This window comes from Girardinichthys multiradiatus, chromosome 3 (assembly GCF_021462225.1).
Source record: "Girardinichthys multiradiatus isolate DD_20200921_A chromosome 3, DD_fGirMul_XY1, whole genome shotgun sequence".
NCBI classification, from domain to species: domain Eukaryota; kingdom Metazoa; phylum Chordata; class Actinopteri; order Cyprinodontiformes; family Goodeidae; genus Girardinichthys; species Girardinichthys multiradiatus.
Genome location: NC_061796.1, coordinates 48,905,826 through 48,922,686, shown reverse-complemented (window position 1 = coordinate 48,922,686; position 16,861 = coordinate 48,905,826). Strand labels below are relative to the sequence as shown.

The 16,861-nt window shown below is 44.8% G+C and overlaps 1 protein-coding gene across 1 annotated transcript; it reads right to left on the bottom strand.

Moving 5' to 3' along the window:
- Window positions 1–207: 207 nt before the first annotated feature.
- Window positions 208–14,849, bottom strand: myo1eb (myosin IEb). Its single transcript, XM_047361805.1, has 27 exons — window positions 14,613–14,849; window positions 13,036–13,173; window positions 12,783–12,872; window positions 12,305–12,399; window positions 12,003–12,090; window positions 11,321–11,410; window positions 11,100–11,231; window positions 10,867–11,001; window positions 10,665–10,797; window positions 10,135–10,331; window positions 9,972–10,052; window positions 8,659–8,745; window positions 8,431–8,517; window positions 8,183–8,350; window positions 8,001–8,086; window positions 7,353–7,434; window positions 7,031–7,236; window positions 6,811–6,955; window positions 6,544–6,658; window positions 6,298–6,467; window positions 5,767–5,912; window positions 5,462–5,608; window positions 5,004–5,158; window positions 4,846–4,920; window positions 4,565–4,754; window positions 4,303–4,466; window positions 208–1,191 (listed from the first exon to the last, which is right to left on the bottom strand). The coding sequence occupies exons 1-27, from the start codon at window positions 14,613–14,615 to the stop codon at window positions 1,115–1,117; spliced, it is 3,282 nt and encodes a 1,093-aa protein (XP_047217761.1). The 5' UTR covers window positions 14,616–14,849; the 3' UTR covers window positions 208–1,114.
- Between the last annotated feature and the right edge of the window lie 2,012 nt (window positions 14,850–16,861).

The following is a 16,861-nucleotide window of genomic DNA, read 5'->3' as shown; positions in this document are numbered from 1 at the left end:
GCAGAGGAGCACAGCGGTCCAGAAGGAGCATCGGTCCGCAGTTTAAACAGCTGCTGTAGACCCACAGCTCCCCCTGTAGGCAGCACCAGGGACTACATTTAACCGTCCACATGAATCCAAACCAGCAACTGGTGTTAAAATGAAATCTTTAGTTTCACAGAGGAAAAAATAAAAACAGCATAGTTTCCAAAATGAAAAGGCTCTTGGTAGATTTTCTTCTGAGTTTTTATTCAGTTTGTGTTTTACAGTCAGAACAATCTCCTATTTGAGTTTAAAATGATTCATTTACAACATAAGAGCTAATATGTAATATTAAGACACAGTGTGTACAAGTTTTGGACTGTCTAATCTCCATAAGCACTTGAAGGCAGCGCTCCTTTCCTCGGGAACTCTGGGTAATGTAGTGTTGAGAGGTTTCTTTTGGTTTACAGAAAGTACATATGCACTCTGTAAAGGTTGAAAATCAAACCAAACAAGGCATGATGAGATGGATTAATAAAAAAAAACTTTAGATAAAATGGAGACAGTATAGGTGGAGATAAAATCCACTGAATAAATGTGTTTTGATGCTGAAAACCTGAGAAGTATTGGTTTAGTGTTTCCTAAACTAATCAGGGATCAGTTGGAACTAAACCAGCATTCAGTTCAAAGAGTTATTCAAAATAATAATAACTCAGAGGGTGTCTACTTCAGACTTAATTTCATGATTTAATTAGAGATAAAAAACTGACATATCAGCTTCAGATCTGTTCATCTTGTTAGAAAATATACTAGCTGACCTTTTCAGCTCTGTGGTAATACTGATGTCAACATTGATCTAACTATCCCTTTAAAGTACCTGAGGTGATCAGAGAACCACTTAGGAACATTAATCGGACTCTGAGGCTTTTTAAGAACACTTCGAAACTGATTGGACCAGGACTGACCCCTGGCTGACCTCTGAGGATAATGAAACTCTGGCTGACTGACGGATGTCACTCAGAGGAACATGCATGTGTTTGTTTCTAAAAGTATCCAAGGAATCTAATGTTCTGTTGATGTGCTGAAAGTCACAGCGACCTCTGACCCCATCCACAGCTGCAGGTCTAGGACATTTGAGCCCCCAAAAGGAGGTCTAGATCTTCTCCACATAGTTTCCAGGGAACATCCCCTCTTTGCCCCGCAACCGGCCGAACCACCAACCAGACGGACCTACAGAAACAAGACAGTGATAAGAGTCTGACTCTACAGGGATGTGTAGGAATTATAGCTTTACATTTAACTGCAGAACAAGACTTTACAACCACAGAGAGAATGCAACTCTGCAAGTTCCTCAGGTTCATAAACATATCCATGTAGAACCCTGTAGGATAATACACACTGGGACCTGAAGGGGGCGCTTACTATAAAAGGTAGAAACAACTATGAGGTAGCAATTATTTAAATATGGCCACCAGCTGGACACACAACTACAAGTTACAACAGAAAATGAAAACCTGATCTGTAAGTAATGTGAAAAGACATGTGAAAGACAGTCCATACGTAACCACGACAACCTTCGTTCACAGACTGCAGGTTTACTGGTGGTTCCTAGAGTCTCTAGAAGTAGAATGGGAGGCAGATCCTTTAGTTATCAGGCTCCTCTCCTGTGGAACCAGCTCCCAGTTTTAGTCCGTGAGGCAGACACCCTGTCTACTTTTAAGGCTAGGCTTAAAACTTTCCTTTTTGATAAAGCTTATAGTTAGAGTGGCTTAGGTTATCCTGAGCTATCTTCCTTATTTTTTACCTCCGTCTTCTTCCCTCCCTGTTGGATGGAATAAGGGGGAGTTAGTTTTAGCCTAAACCGCTCAGTTATGGTTGAGGTGCAAACACACCCTCCATTTCTGCTACCTGTATGACCCCTTCTCTTTTCTAATGGTTATAATCAGTCTGACAGAGAGAGGTATCCCAATCATTGTGGTTTTTAGTATAACAATGACCATCAGTGGGACCCTTTGTGGGGTTCCTTGAGACGACATTGTTGTAAATAAGCGCCGTTTAACTAAATAATCTGAACTGAAACTATCTCTGTAGTTATGCTGCTATAGGCTTAGGCTGCTGGAGGACATAATGAACACTTTCACCCTCTTCGCTACATTCTCACACTACTCTCCAATTTTGCATTATTTGCTGTTATTTCAGCTTTTAACTTTGTTCTCTCTATTCTCTTCCTAGAAGCTACACCTGGCCTGACTCTGTGTCTACCTGTGACACCTTTCTGGAGAGGGGCATCGTCCAAGCTGCTGCTGGCAACAACTTAATGCTCACCTTCTACCGATGATCCGCCTGGCCCTGTCTTTTAGTGTTTAACCCTTTCTCTCTCCTAGACATGGCTACTGACTGAGCTTCTACTGTAACTAACTCTATGTTCTCTCTTTCAGACTCTAACCTTGAAAACTGGATCAGAGTTTATCTGTTCTTTCTTTCTAGATGAAACGACTAAAGGAGCTACATCCATTAACATTTACTTTTCCTTCCCATAGAAAGTACTCCTGGATCAGTGCTTCTTTGTTCTCTTTGTGTCTCTGCTCTGTTCTCTCAAACCTCCAGTCGGTCGTGGCAGATGGCCGCTCACACTGAGCCTGGTTCTGGTTCTGCTGGAGGTTTCTTCCTGTTAAAAGGGAGTTTTTCCTCTCCACTGTCGCTACATGCATGCTCAGTATGAGGGATTGCTGCAAAGTCAACACCAGTGACTGTCCACTGTCTCTACATGCTCATCCAGGAGGAGTGAATGCTGCAAGTCACTGACTGGATGCAATCTGCTGGGTTTCCTTAGATAGAAAAACTTTTTATCCAATTTGAATAAATAACTGAATCTGACTGAACTGTTCAATGATTACGATTAATAGGAATGTATGAACTTGACTGTTGTGAAGAACCTTGAGACGACATGTGTTGTGAATTGGAGCTATATAAATAAACTGAATTGAATTGAACCTCAAATAGTACCATTAAATACCCGAGGAGAGTACGTCGCTGTGTGAGCAGGAGGAAACTGGTTTTCAAATCACTTTTTTATATTGGACAGTATGGTTCCAAGTGATTCTTTTGTAACCTGTTCTGTTCCAGAGCATCACAATACTGGAGTCCAGTATCACAAAGCGTCTAATGTTAAAGAGTTTAGCCATTAACTGATGAGGCCCTCAACAGAGCTCCTATTCTGTTTCTGTGATTCTGGATGTTGATGTTCTCCTGAACCAGGAAGGTAGTATGGTGGTACAGACCTTATAAAAGCTTTGGTTTCTCCAGGGGGAGCAGCTGGAGTTGGTTCTTCACCATAGATGAAAATTATAAACTAAAGAAGTCTAATGTATGATGTCATCTTAACCAGCTGCAGAACTGACCATTGCCTTTCCTTCTTATGGAAGTATATGAACAGAAACAAAATGGACGTGAGGAACCGACCCATAATGATGATCCATATCTTCTAAAATAGATATATTGTAGTTTATATTTTAATCCTTAATAGACCAAACAAACTGTCACTCATTTTCTAAACCGCTTCTTCCATAGTGGGTCGCTGGAAGCTGGTGCAGCCCACCAAACAAACAGCAAAGAAAACATTTATCAAGATCACATGAGTACCTGTGACATTTAGAACCACTCCGTTTCCCTATTTGGTTCTGATCTGTGATCTGGAGGTAAAATGTAGAAACTCTTTGAATTCTGGATCCAATTGAAACCAGAACTCCTAATATTGTAGGCTTTAAACCAGAGGTTAGACCTATGCTTTGAAGCATTTTGGTGGAATAATGTCATTTATCTTCAGCTGAATTTAACCCTCCTGCCTGAAACACAAAAGCTGCAGAACATTTTTCTCTTCGTGTCGCAGTCCTTGTAGGTCACACCTAAAAGAACACTAGAAACTGATAATGGTCCAGAAAAGCCGAATCGGTTCATCTTTGAACTGTTCTAAATGGACGACACCAGACATGGCCAATAATTTCAATAAGACCTTCTGTATTGAAAAGCCAATCTGGATTTAGCTGAAAATAAAAGATGTTCCAGTTCTCCTAAAAACTCAACATTCTCTTTCTGGACTCCTCCTTTCCTCCGAGCAGCTCCAGATTGTCATGACCTTGGTTTACCTGAGGAAGAGCTTCAGGTAAACAGTGGATCAATCCACTCAGAGGACACCTGTCGATTGCTTTTTCAAAATAAAAGCTGAGAATCTGAGGAGTAGTTGGAGGAGGATCTAAATAATACTAACAAGTTTCATTATTGTCATGGCTCGTTTGGACCTGTGGTAGTTAATGAGCCTCTGACGTATTTGATCAACAGTACCTTCTGTCAGTATCTCAATGATGTCATCAGTGTTGAAGCTGAGCTCGTCGGTATCCTGGGCATCATAAGCATACAGAGCTCTGCACTGAGGAGACCGGGGCTTTGGTTTGGGCCGACCCGCTCCTGGAAGAGGTTTCACTTCCTTTGAGAGGCGCCTGTGGAGCCTGCAGGCAAAGAAAGGGGAAAAATGTCACACACAGTTACCTGGACGGCAGCTGATTTAACCTTCGACCACAGAGTACTGGACCCAGTGGTATCTCACCCTGCTGCACCCTGATCAGGGACGCTCATGAAGCCCATGTCCTGGTCCTGGGGAAGCTGGTTACTGGGGCGGTGCTGGTTCTGGAGTCGGGGCAGGGTGGGCTGCTCCATGCTGGCCTGTTTCCTCAGAGTGGACCCTCTCAAGAAGGCGGGGTGTCCTCTGAGTGCTCCGCCCCCCCTGTTGTGAGGTGCTAAAGAAAAAGCAAAGAGAAATCCAGCAAACTATGAATATATATATAAATATATGAGATGTTCTGACTCCAGAAGGAAACCTGCTGGTACCAGTGTTGTTCTGGTAGGTGGGTGGAGCCTGGTTGCCCATGTAGTGGCTCTTGCGGTTATCTTTTCTGGTTGGTCCTGCAAATCAGATCAAACACACAGGGAGTTATGTGAGGCAAACGTGGACTCTGACATGGTGAACAAACCCAGTTAGAGCTTACTGGAATTCTTCGGGAGACCCGGCCCGATTGAGACCTGCAGGATCTTCCCACTGGGTTTCAGCACCACCTCATCTCCCTGACCCACCTGGAACTGGATCTGTCGGGAGCCTGAAGAGCTAAATAGATGTCGGCCCTTCTTCACCTTAAACTCCAGACTGGATGGAGACAGGGAGGAGAACGTGAGACATATCAGAACTTCTCAGAGTGTTTTGGTAAATCTGGATCAGGGCTGATGTGTTTCACACTGATGTCAGCTCTGTGGACCTGCTGTGTTCTGATTAAGCCTCCAGCTATTAAACCAGAACTTTATAACATGCAAACATTTTCTGGATGAACTCATCTAGAACAGCCACACCAGAGACACGTTGTCCACTAAAACAGGAAGTCAAACGCTGTAACTGCAGTGAGATAAGCTGAGAGCTTTTAGAAACAGACTGGTTCTGGGCTGCGGTACTGACAGGTTGTTGAATTTCAGCGACAGCTTCTTGTCCGTCTTCTCCTGGTAACGTTTCACCAGCAGACTGAGGAACTCCGTCTTAAAGATGCTCTGAAGAACGCTGTCGTACTCTTCCTCATGGATGATGAAGAAGTCGTCCTGCATAGTGCTAGCAGAGACAGATGGACCAGGATAAACATCAGTACCACATATAGAAGCAATGATCTCCTCCCTCCATTTCTCCATACCTTCATGGTTTCCCAGTTCCACTTGTGACTGTTTGCCTGGTTCTAGTTTCTGCTTTTAGTTTTGGTTCTGGTGGCTTACCTGAGAGAAACAGATTGAATCCTGTTGAGTTCAATCTTCCTCTTTAGAATCTCTTGGATCTGGCCTTTATCTGGACCCTGCTTCACCTTCTCTCGGCCAATCAAATACAGGAACTTTGGGGTAAGAATGAAGTCCCGTTTCACGGTCTGTAGAACAGCAGGAACAAGAACATGTTGGAGCACTTTAGATTACAGTTCTGTTTTGAAACAGTGGAACCATTGACCTCTGCAGTGAACCAGGACATTTGGATCACAGTCTTGGAAAGACATCAGCAATTATCTTTTAGCAGCAAGTGTTGCTGCCGCTCAACCTGGGAAGGGTTATTACGTCTTCTTCAAACTATCTAAAGTCCATTAATTTACATAGAGAAAGATTAGCGAAGAATAAAGTGGGAAAACATCTCAGAAAGCTGCCAGTTTTCCGAGAGGCGAACGTCGCAGCGGATTCAGTTGAAGGTGAATCCACAACAAGTTTGATTGAGGATGGATTAGAAGGAGACGTTATTGGGTGAGTTTGTTCAGCTGTTTTTACCTTAAATCTTCTGTCAAATTTCACCACCACATCAGCAAAGTCGATCCTCTCTCTGCGGCCCACAAACTGTCGGATCTCGGGATGGTTGTCGGTACCGATGTAGTCACCCACAAAGTTCCTGTTAATGCTGTTTCTGCGGCGTTCCTTTTTGTTCAGGAGAACATCGGAGGCTGAAAATAATGAAAATCCATCAATTTGTAAACCAGACTCAGACTCTTCTGTCATGTTTGAGGAAGACTGTCTGACCTTCCTCCCTCATCTTGACGTATTTGCGGACAGCGATGTGTTTGCGCCACGCCTTCTGAATTACGCGAGCGTAACTGTTATACTTTCTCTCTCGCATCTCCTCCAACAGGAAAAGCTGCCAAAGAAAAACACTGAAATTTACAGTTTTACTGAGCAAACAGAACAGAACCTTCAAGTTCATGTTGTAGGGTGAAGGTTCTGCTTCAGGAACCCTGAACACTGGTGTTACTTTGATAGCAGGATGAACACCTTCTGAGGGTCTCTTACCGACTCAGGGGCTTTGATGAAAACTTTGGCTTTTCCCAGCTGGAACTGATCCTGATCCATGTTGACCGAGTGGAGGAGGTGCAGAACTCCCTGGCGTTGATCGCCCCTCCACCCAGGCCAGGTCTCTCTGGTCAGGATGGCATACCTGCAGACCATGAGACCCCATTATTGCATTGGAAGCAGCAGGTGGTTCCGTTTTGTCCTGTGTTTCAAGTGAGACCTGTGCAAGAACTTGTTGAAGACTCGTCGGTAGGCGTATCCAGCTCGACGGACTCTGATGTTCTCTCGGAGCCCCAGGTACTCCACCTGGTGCCTGACACGGTTCTCCTCCCAGTCCCTGGGCCGTTTGGTCTCGTTGGGTTTGATGCAGCGGATGTAGTGGGGGGTGCACTTCATCAGGGTCTGGACCAGACTGTTGGCTTGTTTCTGGAAAGGTTGGAGATGGCAGTGTAAGCCATGATGTTTACTGGTATGAACGCTTTATTTGAACCTTCTGAGTTCAAATAAAGAATAAAAATAAAATATCTGACGACTGGTCTCACCTTGATCTTGCTGCTGGCTGTGGTTGGTCGCCCTCGTTTTTCCACCTCCAGGTTCTCCGGGAACAGAGCTCTGATAAATGGACTGACCACAAACACATCACAGACAGGTTTAAATATTAGCTCAAAAACAGATGCCCATCTTTCTGTACGTGTTAACTCATACCTCTGTTTTCATTGTGACACTTTATTTTGAAGGGTCAATGCTTTGTTGAGTTTTACTTTCTGCTCCACAGGTCCATAAAAATTAGATTGAAGAGCATAAATAATAGAAGGTTGGGCCTGATTTATTTATTTACAACTGTGGCTTAGAAAAACACGGAGCCTCTTGGGCCATAAGAGGTTCGGTTTGGTTCACTTTCACTCCTCTGAAAGCACCCCAAACTGCCTGGACTTGCAGTTACAACAGCTGGCCATTTGGAGGCACTATTGTTTTAAACCTGCTACTGCATGGTGGTTTGATCCAAATGTCCTCATAAACAAGTAAGTAAAATTGTATTTATATAGCACCTCTCAAGACACAGATCACAAAGTGCTTCACAACACTAAAACAAATTACAATTGGAATAATATATAAACAAGAGGTGTCCTCATAAAGAGTTTACTCCCCAAGTCCCCCCAGAGGTCTCTGACGATGCTCCAAGTACTCACAACTCGCTGCTCTGCATCAGCTCGATGATGTCATTGAACAGAACATCTCTGTTCCGCTCACAGAACCCGCTGACATCATACGACACCTGAGAGAGAAACAGGTGCGGCCGTCACAGGTGAGCTCAGTGAGGAAGAAGTAAAGAGGGGCAGGTGAACAGGTGTGGTGGTGAACAGTAGAGGACCTTGCCAGCATAGTGGTGGACGATGAAGCCTTTGTTCCAGCTGCTGAAGTGCTCGTGTGATCCTATTTGTCCCTGTAGTTTCTGCAGCAGCGTCTGATCTGCTCCCTCACCTTTGGCGTGCATGGTGGCACAAACATCATCCAGGATGCTCATAATCCCAGGAGGATTCTGGGATACAGATGGAAGAAGTCATGTGTGCTAAAAGCTCTGGTCCCTAATAGAGCCGTTTCTGTGATTGTTCGACTCACCAGTTTGGACTCGATGACGTCACAAACCACCTTGTTGTTAAAATACTCAATTGGAGTCCATTTGATCCCTTCCTGAACATATTCCTCCTGCAGGAACCCAATACCAGAATCAGAACCAACACATACAAACATATCCAAATGACAATGTGGTCACATGAGCCAATGTTTCTGCAGAAACAAATCTTACGTAAGGAGAAATCTTCATGAAATCAGAATAAGAAAAGTTACCTGTTCAGCCTTCAGAGTGAGCTCGATAAAAATCTGCTGCAGCTTCTCGTTCACAAAGTTGATGCAAAACTGCTCGAAGCCATTTTGCTGAAACGAAGAAGAAACTGTTCTATGCATCGTTGACCAGCAGTACTTATTTTAACGTGCAGAGAGCAGTGTTCACTCTGACATCATTTAAACTGTAGTGAAATCCAGAAGGAAAATTAAAATCTGTGATTGCAGCTAAAGAATAAGCCCTCAGGTATCTCCCCATGTACCTGAAGGAAACTGTTCAGGTGTTTACTGTGAGACGATTGGGTTCTGCAGTTTCCATGAAGATGGGTCGTTTTCTCAGTCCATATGCTGCCAGTCAGCACCTCAATGTCCTGAGAATGTGGGTTTTTTAGGGAACCTAAAATCTGCTGAATGTTTTAGGAGCCAGGGCTGCTTCAGGTCTCCATCCTGTTTGTGGTGTTCCTGGACAACATCTCATTGTGTAGTCGTTGACATGAAGGGGTCTGGTATAGCAACGTCAGGGTGCCATGGTGCCATTTACAGATGATTTAGTTCTGTTGGTAACTTCAGGCCAGGTCAGCTGTCCTGGGTCGGTTCACAGCATATGTGAACCAGCTGGAATGAGATTCAGCCACTCTCAGGCAAAGGTCACTATTCTCAGCTTTCTGCAGCTCAGTGGTGACTCTCTGCCCCCGAGGAGATGTTCAAGTATCCTGGTGTTCTTGACAGGATGGAGCAGAAGACGGATCAGAGCTCCATCTGCAGTTATGAGGGAGTTGATTTACTGCTTCATCCACATTCTAGCCATTCCCAAAGGTGCTGAGACTTTGATCATGATTGAAGGAACCAGATCCTGGATATAAGAAACAGAAATGATCTTCGCCTGTAGGGGGAGCATGCTCTACCTGGAGATCTGGAGAAGAGCTCTATCACCCAGGAGGAGCTCAGAGTAGAGCTGCTGCAGACATCTCTCCATCCTTTTTGGTCTGAAACCCCCTTAGGACCCTTCACCTGGACCTGTAGCCCCCAGAACCAGATCTCACAAGGAAGAGAGAGGGTTGGATGTTTTAGGAACATTGTCTGCTCTTCTCTTGATGATCCACTATTGAACCAGACACTAAAGATCTAACCCAGTCTGGTTCTGGTTGCTTCAGGCAGCATTTGGCCGTCACCGTCAGTGGTGGTTTTGTCATTGTCATTAGTTTAAATTTAGAAGATGTTTCATCAGAACATAGTGAGACAAGGTTTCCAAACAGAGAACTTCCAGATGTTCATCTGGAACACCAGCTGATCCTAATGAATCAGGAGCACTTCTTTACCTGGAAGATCTCAAAGCCGTAGATGTCAAGGACTCCGATGTTGAGCTCCTCCGTCTTCTTCTGCATGGCTTTATTAATACACTGAGAAACAGGAGACACCAGGTGAGCAGGACAACCACAAACAGTCAGAAAGCAGAGCATGGAGACGGCTGCTGGGACTCACGTCCACCAGGTAATCAAAGAGTCGAGTGTACAGAGCTTTGGACAGGGCGTCTCTGGAGAAACAGGCCTGCTCCGTGTTCAGAGTAACGGAGATGGTCTCGGTCTTCCCGCCCCACTTACTGTCCATGATCCGACTGGTGAGTTTGCTGCAGAGGCCGTCCTGAGGTATTCCCAGCAGGTAGGCTGGAAAGGCTAGGACTGATGGAGACAGGATCCCAAAGTTTTAGCTTCACAACAAACTCACGTCAGTGAGAACAATAGAGCAGGAAGCTCCTGAAGAAGATGCTGGTGTTGCTCACTGAACAGTATCTGTACACCTGAGAGTTCCTGCAGGATCTGCTCCTGTGCAGAGTGCTATGCTGTCAGCTGTGTGTTCTGTGAAGGTCTGACATGTTCTGATACATTCTGAGTTCTGATTTATTGTGATGTATTCTATGCAGTCTGATGTGTTCTGCTTGTTCTGAGAAGTTCTGACTGTGTTCTGTGTATGCGGTTCTGCATGTTCTGAGGTGTTATTGTGTGTTTGCCTACAGTCCTGGCTCTCCACCACAGCATAGTTGTTTTCCTCTCGGAAGCTGATGTTTCCCAGATGAAGAATTCCTGCCACGAGCTGCAGAACCGAATCCTGATCATCCAAAGACAGACCCACAACTGACATCGCACCCTGCGAGACATAAAGACGGTTACACAGAGCTGTAGACAGAGACAGCTGGAGACAGAAGCAGGTGAGCACCATCGTATCAGTGAAATCCTTCTTGTCATTGATGTCCTCCACAGTGTAGGTTCCTGATTGGTTCATGTAATAGTAGTAGTCGGGGGTCGTGACCCCGAGGTTCTCCCTCTGTTCCCCGCTGGCTCCACCTAGAAGCTGACCTCACACAAGTGTGTGAGATAAGTATTAAAACACACACTTCACACCAGTAATCACTATGTTCTAGTACCTAGAAGTACTACACGCTGCGGTACCTGGTAGTAGATGTGGAAGTTTCTCTCTCCAGGGTTCTGGGAGACAACTCTGCTTTTTTCCAGCAAGAAGTTGGAGATTTTTCCTCCATCAGGAGCTCCTCCTCGGCTGAACTGTATCTCGACGTATTTTCCCTGACAGGAGTACACGTGTGTCTTATTCTGTTTGCACTGGTCTGTATATGTGGCACTGGTTTCTAGTACTGGTGTGTATTTATGCTCACAAATCTGCTGGAGTTGTTGTTGCGGACGGTCTTGGCATTTCCAAAGGCCTCGAGCAGGGGGTTGGACTGCAGGATGATGTCTTTAACATGCTGCACAGCGATCAGCGGAGGTGGTTAGCGTGGTAATGACATATAGGGTGGGGTGCACCGACTGCAGTTTTCTGGCTGATCAGGAAAAAGAGCCTGACCTGCTGATACTTCTAACACTGTCAAGTGTTTGAAGGTCACATAGACCTTCAATGTTCCAATCTTATTTAATGAAAAACATTGAACAATATCCGCTGGATTTGTCATGAGTCGCTTTTTTCAAAAGGGGTCTGAAAAGTCGCGAAACATAGCGACAAAGACGCTAAGTGGGCAACAGTGTGGTGACTTCTGTTAACCACACAGATGCAGACATGACGTGGTGGGGGGGTCTATCAGTCAGCCCTGCCTCACAGTGGATAAAATGAGGACAGCGTCTGATTTTCAGACCTTTGCGGAGGTAGATAAGTATCAGCTGATTGCCAATGACCCAAAATTAAGGAAATTGGCCAACCTATCAATCAGTGCACCCCGAATTTATGGTAATGCAATGTAAAAATCAGTCTCTATGAGCAGTTTGACATTAGTGATGGTAACCATGGTGACGGCTGTATCAGCAGCTAAATCCAGTACTTGAATTAGTACTTTTAGTATGCACCTGTACTTTTTCTCCTCCTCCAGACACTTTGGACACATAGCTCATGATGTATTTGGCAGCGACGGTTTTTCCAGCTCCGCTCTCTCCGCTGAGGTCACATAAATTGAAAACATTGAGACATTGAATATATTTACATGTCAGATTTAGAATTCCAGTTTAAAATTAAAATCTGTCTTTACATTAAATTTTGTCATGGAAACTGAAAAATCTCAGACTGCAAACCTGCAGGTTTCAAATCTAAATATGTGAAATTTTAAACGTTTCTGAACTCATGGAACCAAGACTGCCGAAGCTCCGCCCACCTGATGATGACACATTGGTTCTCACTGTCGATCATCATGTTCCTGTACATGTTGTCAGCCAGAGCGTAGATGTGGGGGGGGTTCTCATACTGAGCCTGGGGAGGGGGGGGAGAGTGAGAGAGTTACTGTCTGTCTGTCTGTCTGTCTGTCTGTCTGTCTGTCTGTCTGTCTGTCTGTGCCTCTGTCTGTCTGTCTGTCTGTCTATGCTTCTGTCTGTCTGTCTGTCTGTCTGTCTGTCTGTCTGTCTGTGCCTCTGTCTGTCTGTCTGTCTGTCTGTCTGTCTGTCTGTCTGTGCCTCTGTCTGTCTGTCTGTCTGTCTATGCTTCTGTCTGTCTGTCTGTCTGTCTGTCTGTGCCTCTGTCTGTCTGTCTGTCTGTCTATGCTTCTGTCTGTCTGTCTGTGCCTCTGTCTGTCTGTGTGTCTGTGCCTCTGTCTGTCTGTCTGTCTGTCTATGCTTCTGTCTGTCTGTCTGTCTCACCGCTCCCTGGTACAGCTCCACCTCTCTGTCAGTGAAGTACGGCAGCTGTTTAAAGGGGTTCACCGAGATCAGAACCGGGCCGATGTAGGTCTGACAGCTGGGTCAAGGAACAGTATCAGAACATTCTCTGTTGGACACCGTTTCCTGTGAACAAGTGTATAAAGAGGTCTGTATGTGTGTGTGTGTGTGTGTGTGTGTGTGTGTGTATGTGTGTGTATGTGTGTGTGTGTGTGTGTGTGTGGACGGAGGATACGAAGATGTAGTCGTCCATGTATCTCTTCTTCAGGTTGTCTGTGATGGCGTCCTCATTGATCTTTGACAGCAGAACCATGTCGTCCACGCCGCTCACCTTCACATTCTGGGCTTGCCAGTGGTACCGCTCCTTGCTGCCCTGTGCATCAGAACACAGTCTCTCATCAATAACCAATAATATCTGCAGTCTCAGTTTGACCCCCAGAGGAATCTGAATGGCTGAGGGTCACGTGCAATTACTTTTATTCAGTAAAGTGATTTCACTGCAGGCTGTGGGCCCTTTGAAACATTCCCGGGGCCCCGCTGTCTGCTGCCTCATCCCAGCTGAATTCCAGCATTCCAGAGTCCTGCGAGGACATGCTGAGCTGCAGGACGCTGCATGCTGCAGGGCGGGAGTGTGTGCGTGTGTGTGTGTTCCTGTTTGTGCGGGTGAGTGAGGACCACTTTTTGTATTTCACCATCAAAGTGAGGACATTTTCATGGTCCTCATGTGCTGTTTTGAGGGGTCAGGTTTAGGACTAAGGTGTGAATTGAGTTAGTTTTAGGGGTAGGGTCAGGGTTAGGCCATAGAAAGGGTTGAAAATGAATGGAAATCAGTGGAAGACAATGAGAGTCAATGCAAGGTCCTCACAACTTATAGTAAAACCTGTGTGTGTGTTACATGTGATTAGCTTTCTGTGAACTCACACTGAGTTTCAGTCAGAAGTAAAACTGAGTGAAAAACAAACAAATAAAGTTACTGTAGGGATCAGCTCACCTGAGATTAATTAGAGCCAAGAAAGACAGAATAAAATCCCCTGCCTGAGGGCCCCCAAGGGCCCCCGAGGGCCGCTGGCTGCAGCTGCTTCTTTACACATTTAATCTCCAGCTAAACAAATATTTTTACAGGAACAAACAATCAGCAGCAGGAAACAGACATCTCCTTAAATCATCTCAAATGAACCCCACTGACAAGCAGACATCCACCACCTGTAAACTGATCTCTGATTGGTCCGTTTGGATCTAAAACCTCCAAACAAAACATGTTTACAATTCAAACTGTAAACAAGAGCAAAGAAAGATTTGAAAACATTTAACTTTTTCAGTTGAAAACATTTTCTTTCTGCATGGAGGTTGCATGTTCTCCCCGTGCATGCATGGGTTCCCCCCTGGGTACTCCAGCTTCCTCCCACAATCCAAAAACACGACTGTTAGGTAAATTGGTCTCTAAATTGCCCTTAGGTCTGAATGAGTGTGTGCGTGGTTGTTTGGAGATAGGCACCAGCTCCCACTGACCCAGTATGGAAGAAGTGGTAGAGAAAATGACTGACTGATTGTTTCTTAATCATTAATCTGATTTATTTTGTATTTGATTTACATTTTTTGTTTTGCTGGTTAAGGAATTTTTAAATTTTCTAGTTTTTTTCCAGAATCAACAGAAAAAATATATAGTTTTCAGGAAGTTTCTTCAGTTCCAACAAACTCCAGAAATCTCATTAAGGATCATTTCATCCAAACAAACTGTAGAACCAGAACCTCAGTCTGCACTGGTGGGTTTGGGTCTGTTTTCCTTTTGAAGAATTAAGTCAGTGAACTCACCATGGTTGCTACTTCTTCACTTCCTGCTTCAGATCAGAGTTGAGAAACCTTTATCCAGTGGGATCCAGTTAAATCTTGGTGGCTCCAGATTTATCCAGGTCGAATAAGACAGAACTTGGACCTAATCGGTCCAAATCAGAGCCCTCAGGTTCGGTTCAGTTACTTCTCAACATGCTCCCTTCTCTCCCTCTCTGTCACTTTTCTGTTTTTCTTCCTTCAGTCTTTAGACTCTCAACTCCCTGCAGGTGTTAACAGGTATGCCCCGCCCCCTCTCCCCAGGCCAGCAGAACTCTGGGTAATTGAGTCTTTGCACTGCCCAGGTTAATTCTGCTGCCACCCTCTGGTCTGAACCACAACAGCAGCATGGCAGTGTTCAGGTTTTTGTTCTGTTAGGGTAAAATTTTAGAAAATGTTTGTTTCCATATTTAAGTTTTGTTTTTTCCTTCAAGTCAAAAAATGTCTGTGCAAAAGTTTAGTTTCCTGCTGATGTTTTTTTGCTGCATTTTAACATCTACAGCTAGAACAATTGAGTGTTTGTGTCTACATGCTAAACGATTTACTGGTGGGTGCAGCAGAATCACCGAAAACCCACAGAGCAAACAGCCAGGACCCGAACTCTGCTGATCCATTAATCAAAGGGACGTGTTCTGAATAATAGCAGCGTGTAGCTCAGTCAGTCAGGCCGTTCAGTGTGTGAACAAACAGGTGGCAGCAGATGTTGGACATGATGGTTCTTCTCTGAAACTGAGTGAAATGGGTCATTCCAGTGGATGTTCTGAAGAGCAGCATGGTTTGATTAGAGAGGGAGGAACAGATAAAAGAAAGCAGAAAATGATGTTGCTGAACTAAAATGATCTCAGAAGCTTTAAAATGGAAACCAAATCCAGAAAGAATCATAAGAAAACTGAATGTTTTCTGGACTCATGGAGTCAAGACTGTTCTTTTTGGGTCGAGGAGCCGCTGTCAGTTCGTCAGCCAAGCTCCAAAAACTGAATTCAAGCCACAGAACACCATGAAGCACGGTGGTCCAAACATCAGAGTCAGCTTTAGTGGCCAGGATTGTGTGTACAAACCAGGAACTTGACTTCAGCTCAAAGCGCTCACAGCACAGACTTCAAGTCTAAAAGGAACCTTATGTACAGCAGGGAGAACAAGTACTTGATACGCTGCTGATTCTGCATGGGGTTCCATGCAAGATCACACCTCATGGGACATCAATGATCATGAAGAAGGTGAGGAATCAGCCCAGAACTACATGGCAGGACCTAGTCAATGACCTGAAGGGAGTTGGGACCACAGTCTCAAAGAAGACCATCAGTAACACACTACACCACCATGGATTAATATCCTGCAGCGCTGCAAGGTCCTCCTGCTCAAGCCAGCGCATGTCCAGGCCCGTCTGAAGCTTCCAAGGACCATCTGGATGATCCAGAGAAGGAACGGGAGAAGGTCATGTGGTCTGAGGAGACAAAAATTGAGCTTTTTGGTCTAAACTCCACTCGCCGTGTTTGGAAGAAGGATGAGGACAACCCCAAGAACACCATCCCTACTGTGAAGCATGGAGGTGGAAACATCATTCTTTGGAGATGTTTTCTGCAAAGGGGACAGAACAATTGCACCATTGGGAGGGAGGATGGAAGGGTCCATGTATCAGGAGATCTTAGTCAACAACCTCCTTCCCTCAGTAAGGGCATTGAAGATGGGCCATGGCTGGGTCTTCCAGCAGGACAACGACCCGAAGCACACAGCTAGGAGCAGCTAAGGAGTGGCTCCATAAGAAGCATCTAAAGGTCCTGGAGTGTCCTAGCCGGTCTCCATACCTGAACTCAATTGAAAACCTTTGGAGAGAGCTGAAAGTCCCACAGCCCCGAAACCTGAAGGATCTGGATAAGATTTGTATGGAGGACTGGTCCAAAATCTCTGCTGCAGTGATTTTAAACCTGGTCAAGAACTACAGGAAACATCTGACCTCTGTTATTGCAAACAAAGGTTTCTGCACCAAACATTAAATTTAGTTTTCTGATGTATCAAATACTGATGTCATGAAATAAAATGCTAATTACTTAAATCACCCAATGTGATTTTCTGCATTTTTGTTTTAGATTCAGTCTCTTACAGTTGACTAGAACCTATGATTAAAATTAAAGACTTTTACATGCTTTGCAAGTGAGACAACTTGCAAAATCTGCAGTGTATCAAATGCTCGTTTCCCCACTGTGGAGGTACAGAGTTTTTCTATTTTTTTATTC

Bases quoted from the DNA above. Each gene is read 5' to 3' on its own strand.
- myo1eb (XM_047361805.1), bottom strand. The intron at 12,400-12,782 runs GTGAGACAGACA...CCCCCTCCCCAG, and splicing joins TGGAGCTGTACCAGGGAGCG to GCTCAGTATGAGAACCCCCC. The intron at 11,232-11,320 runs GTGAGCATAAAT...TACTCCTGTCAG, and splicing joins ACAACAACTCCAGCAGATTT to GGAAAATACGTCGAGATACA.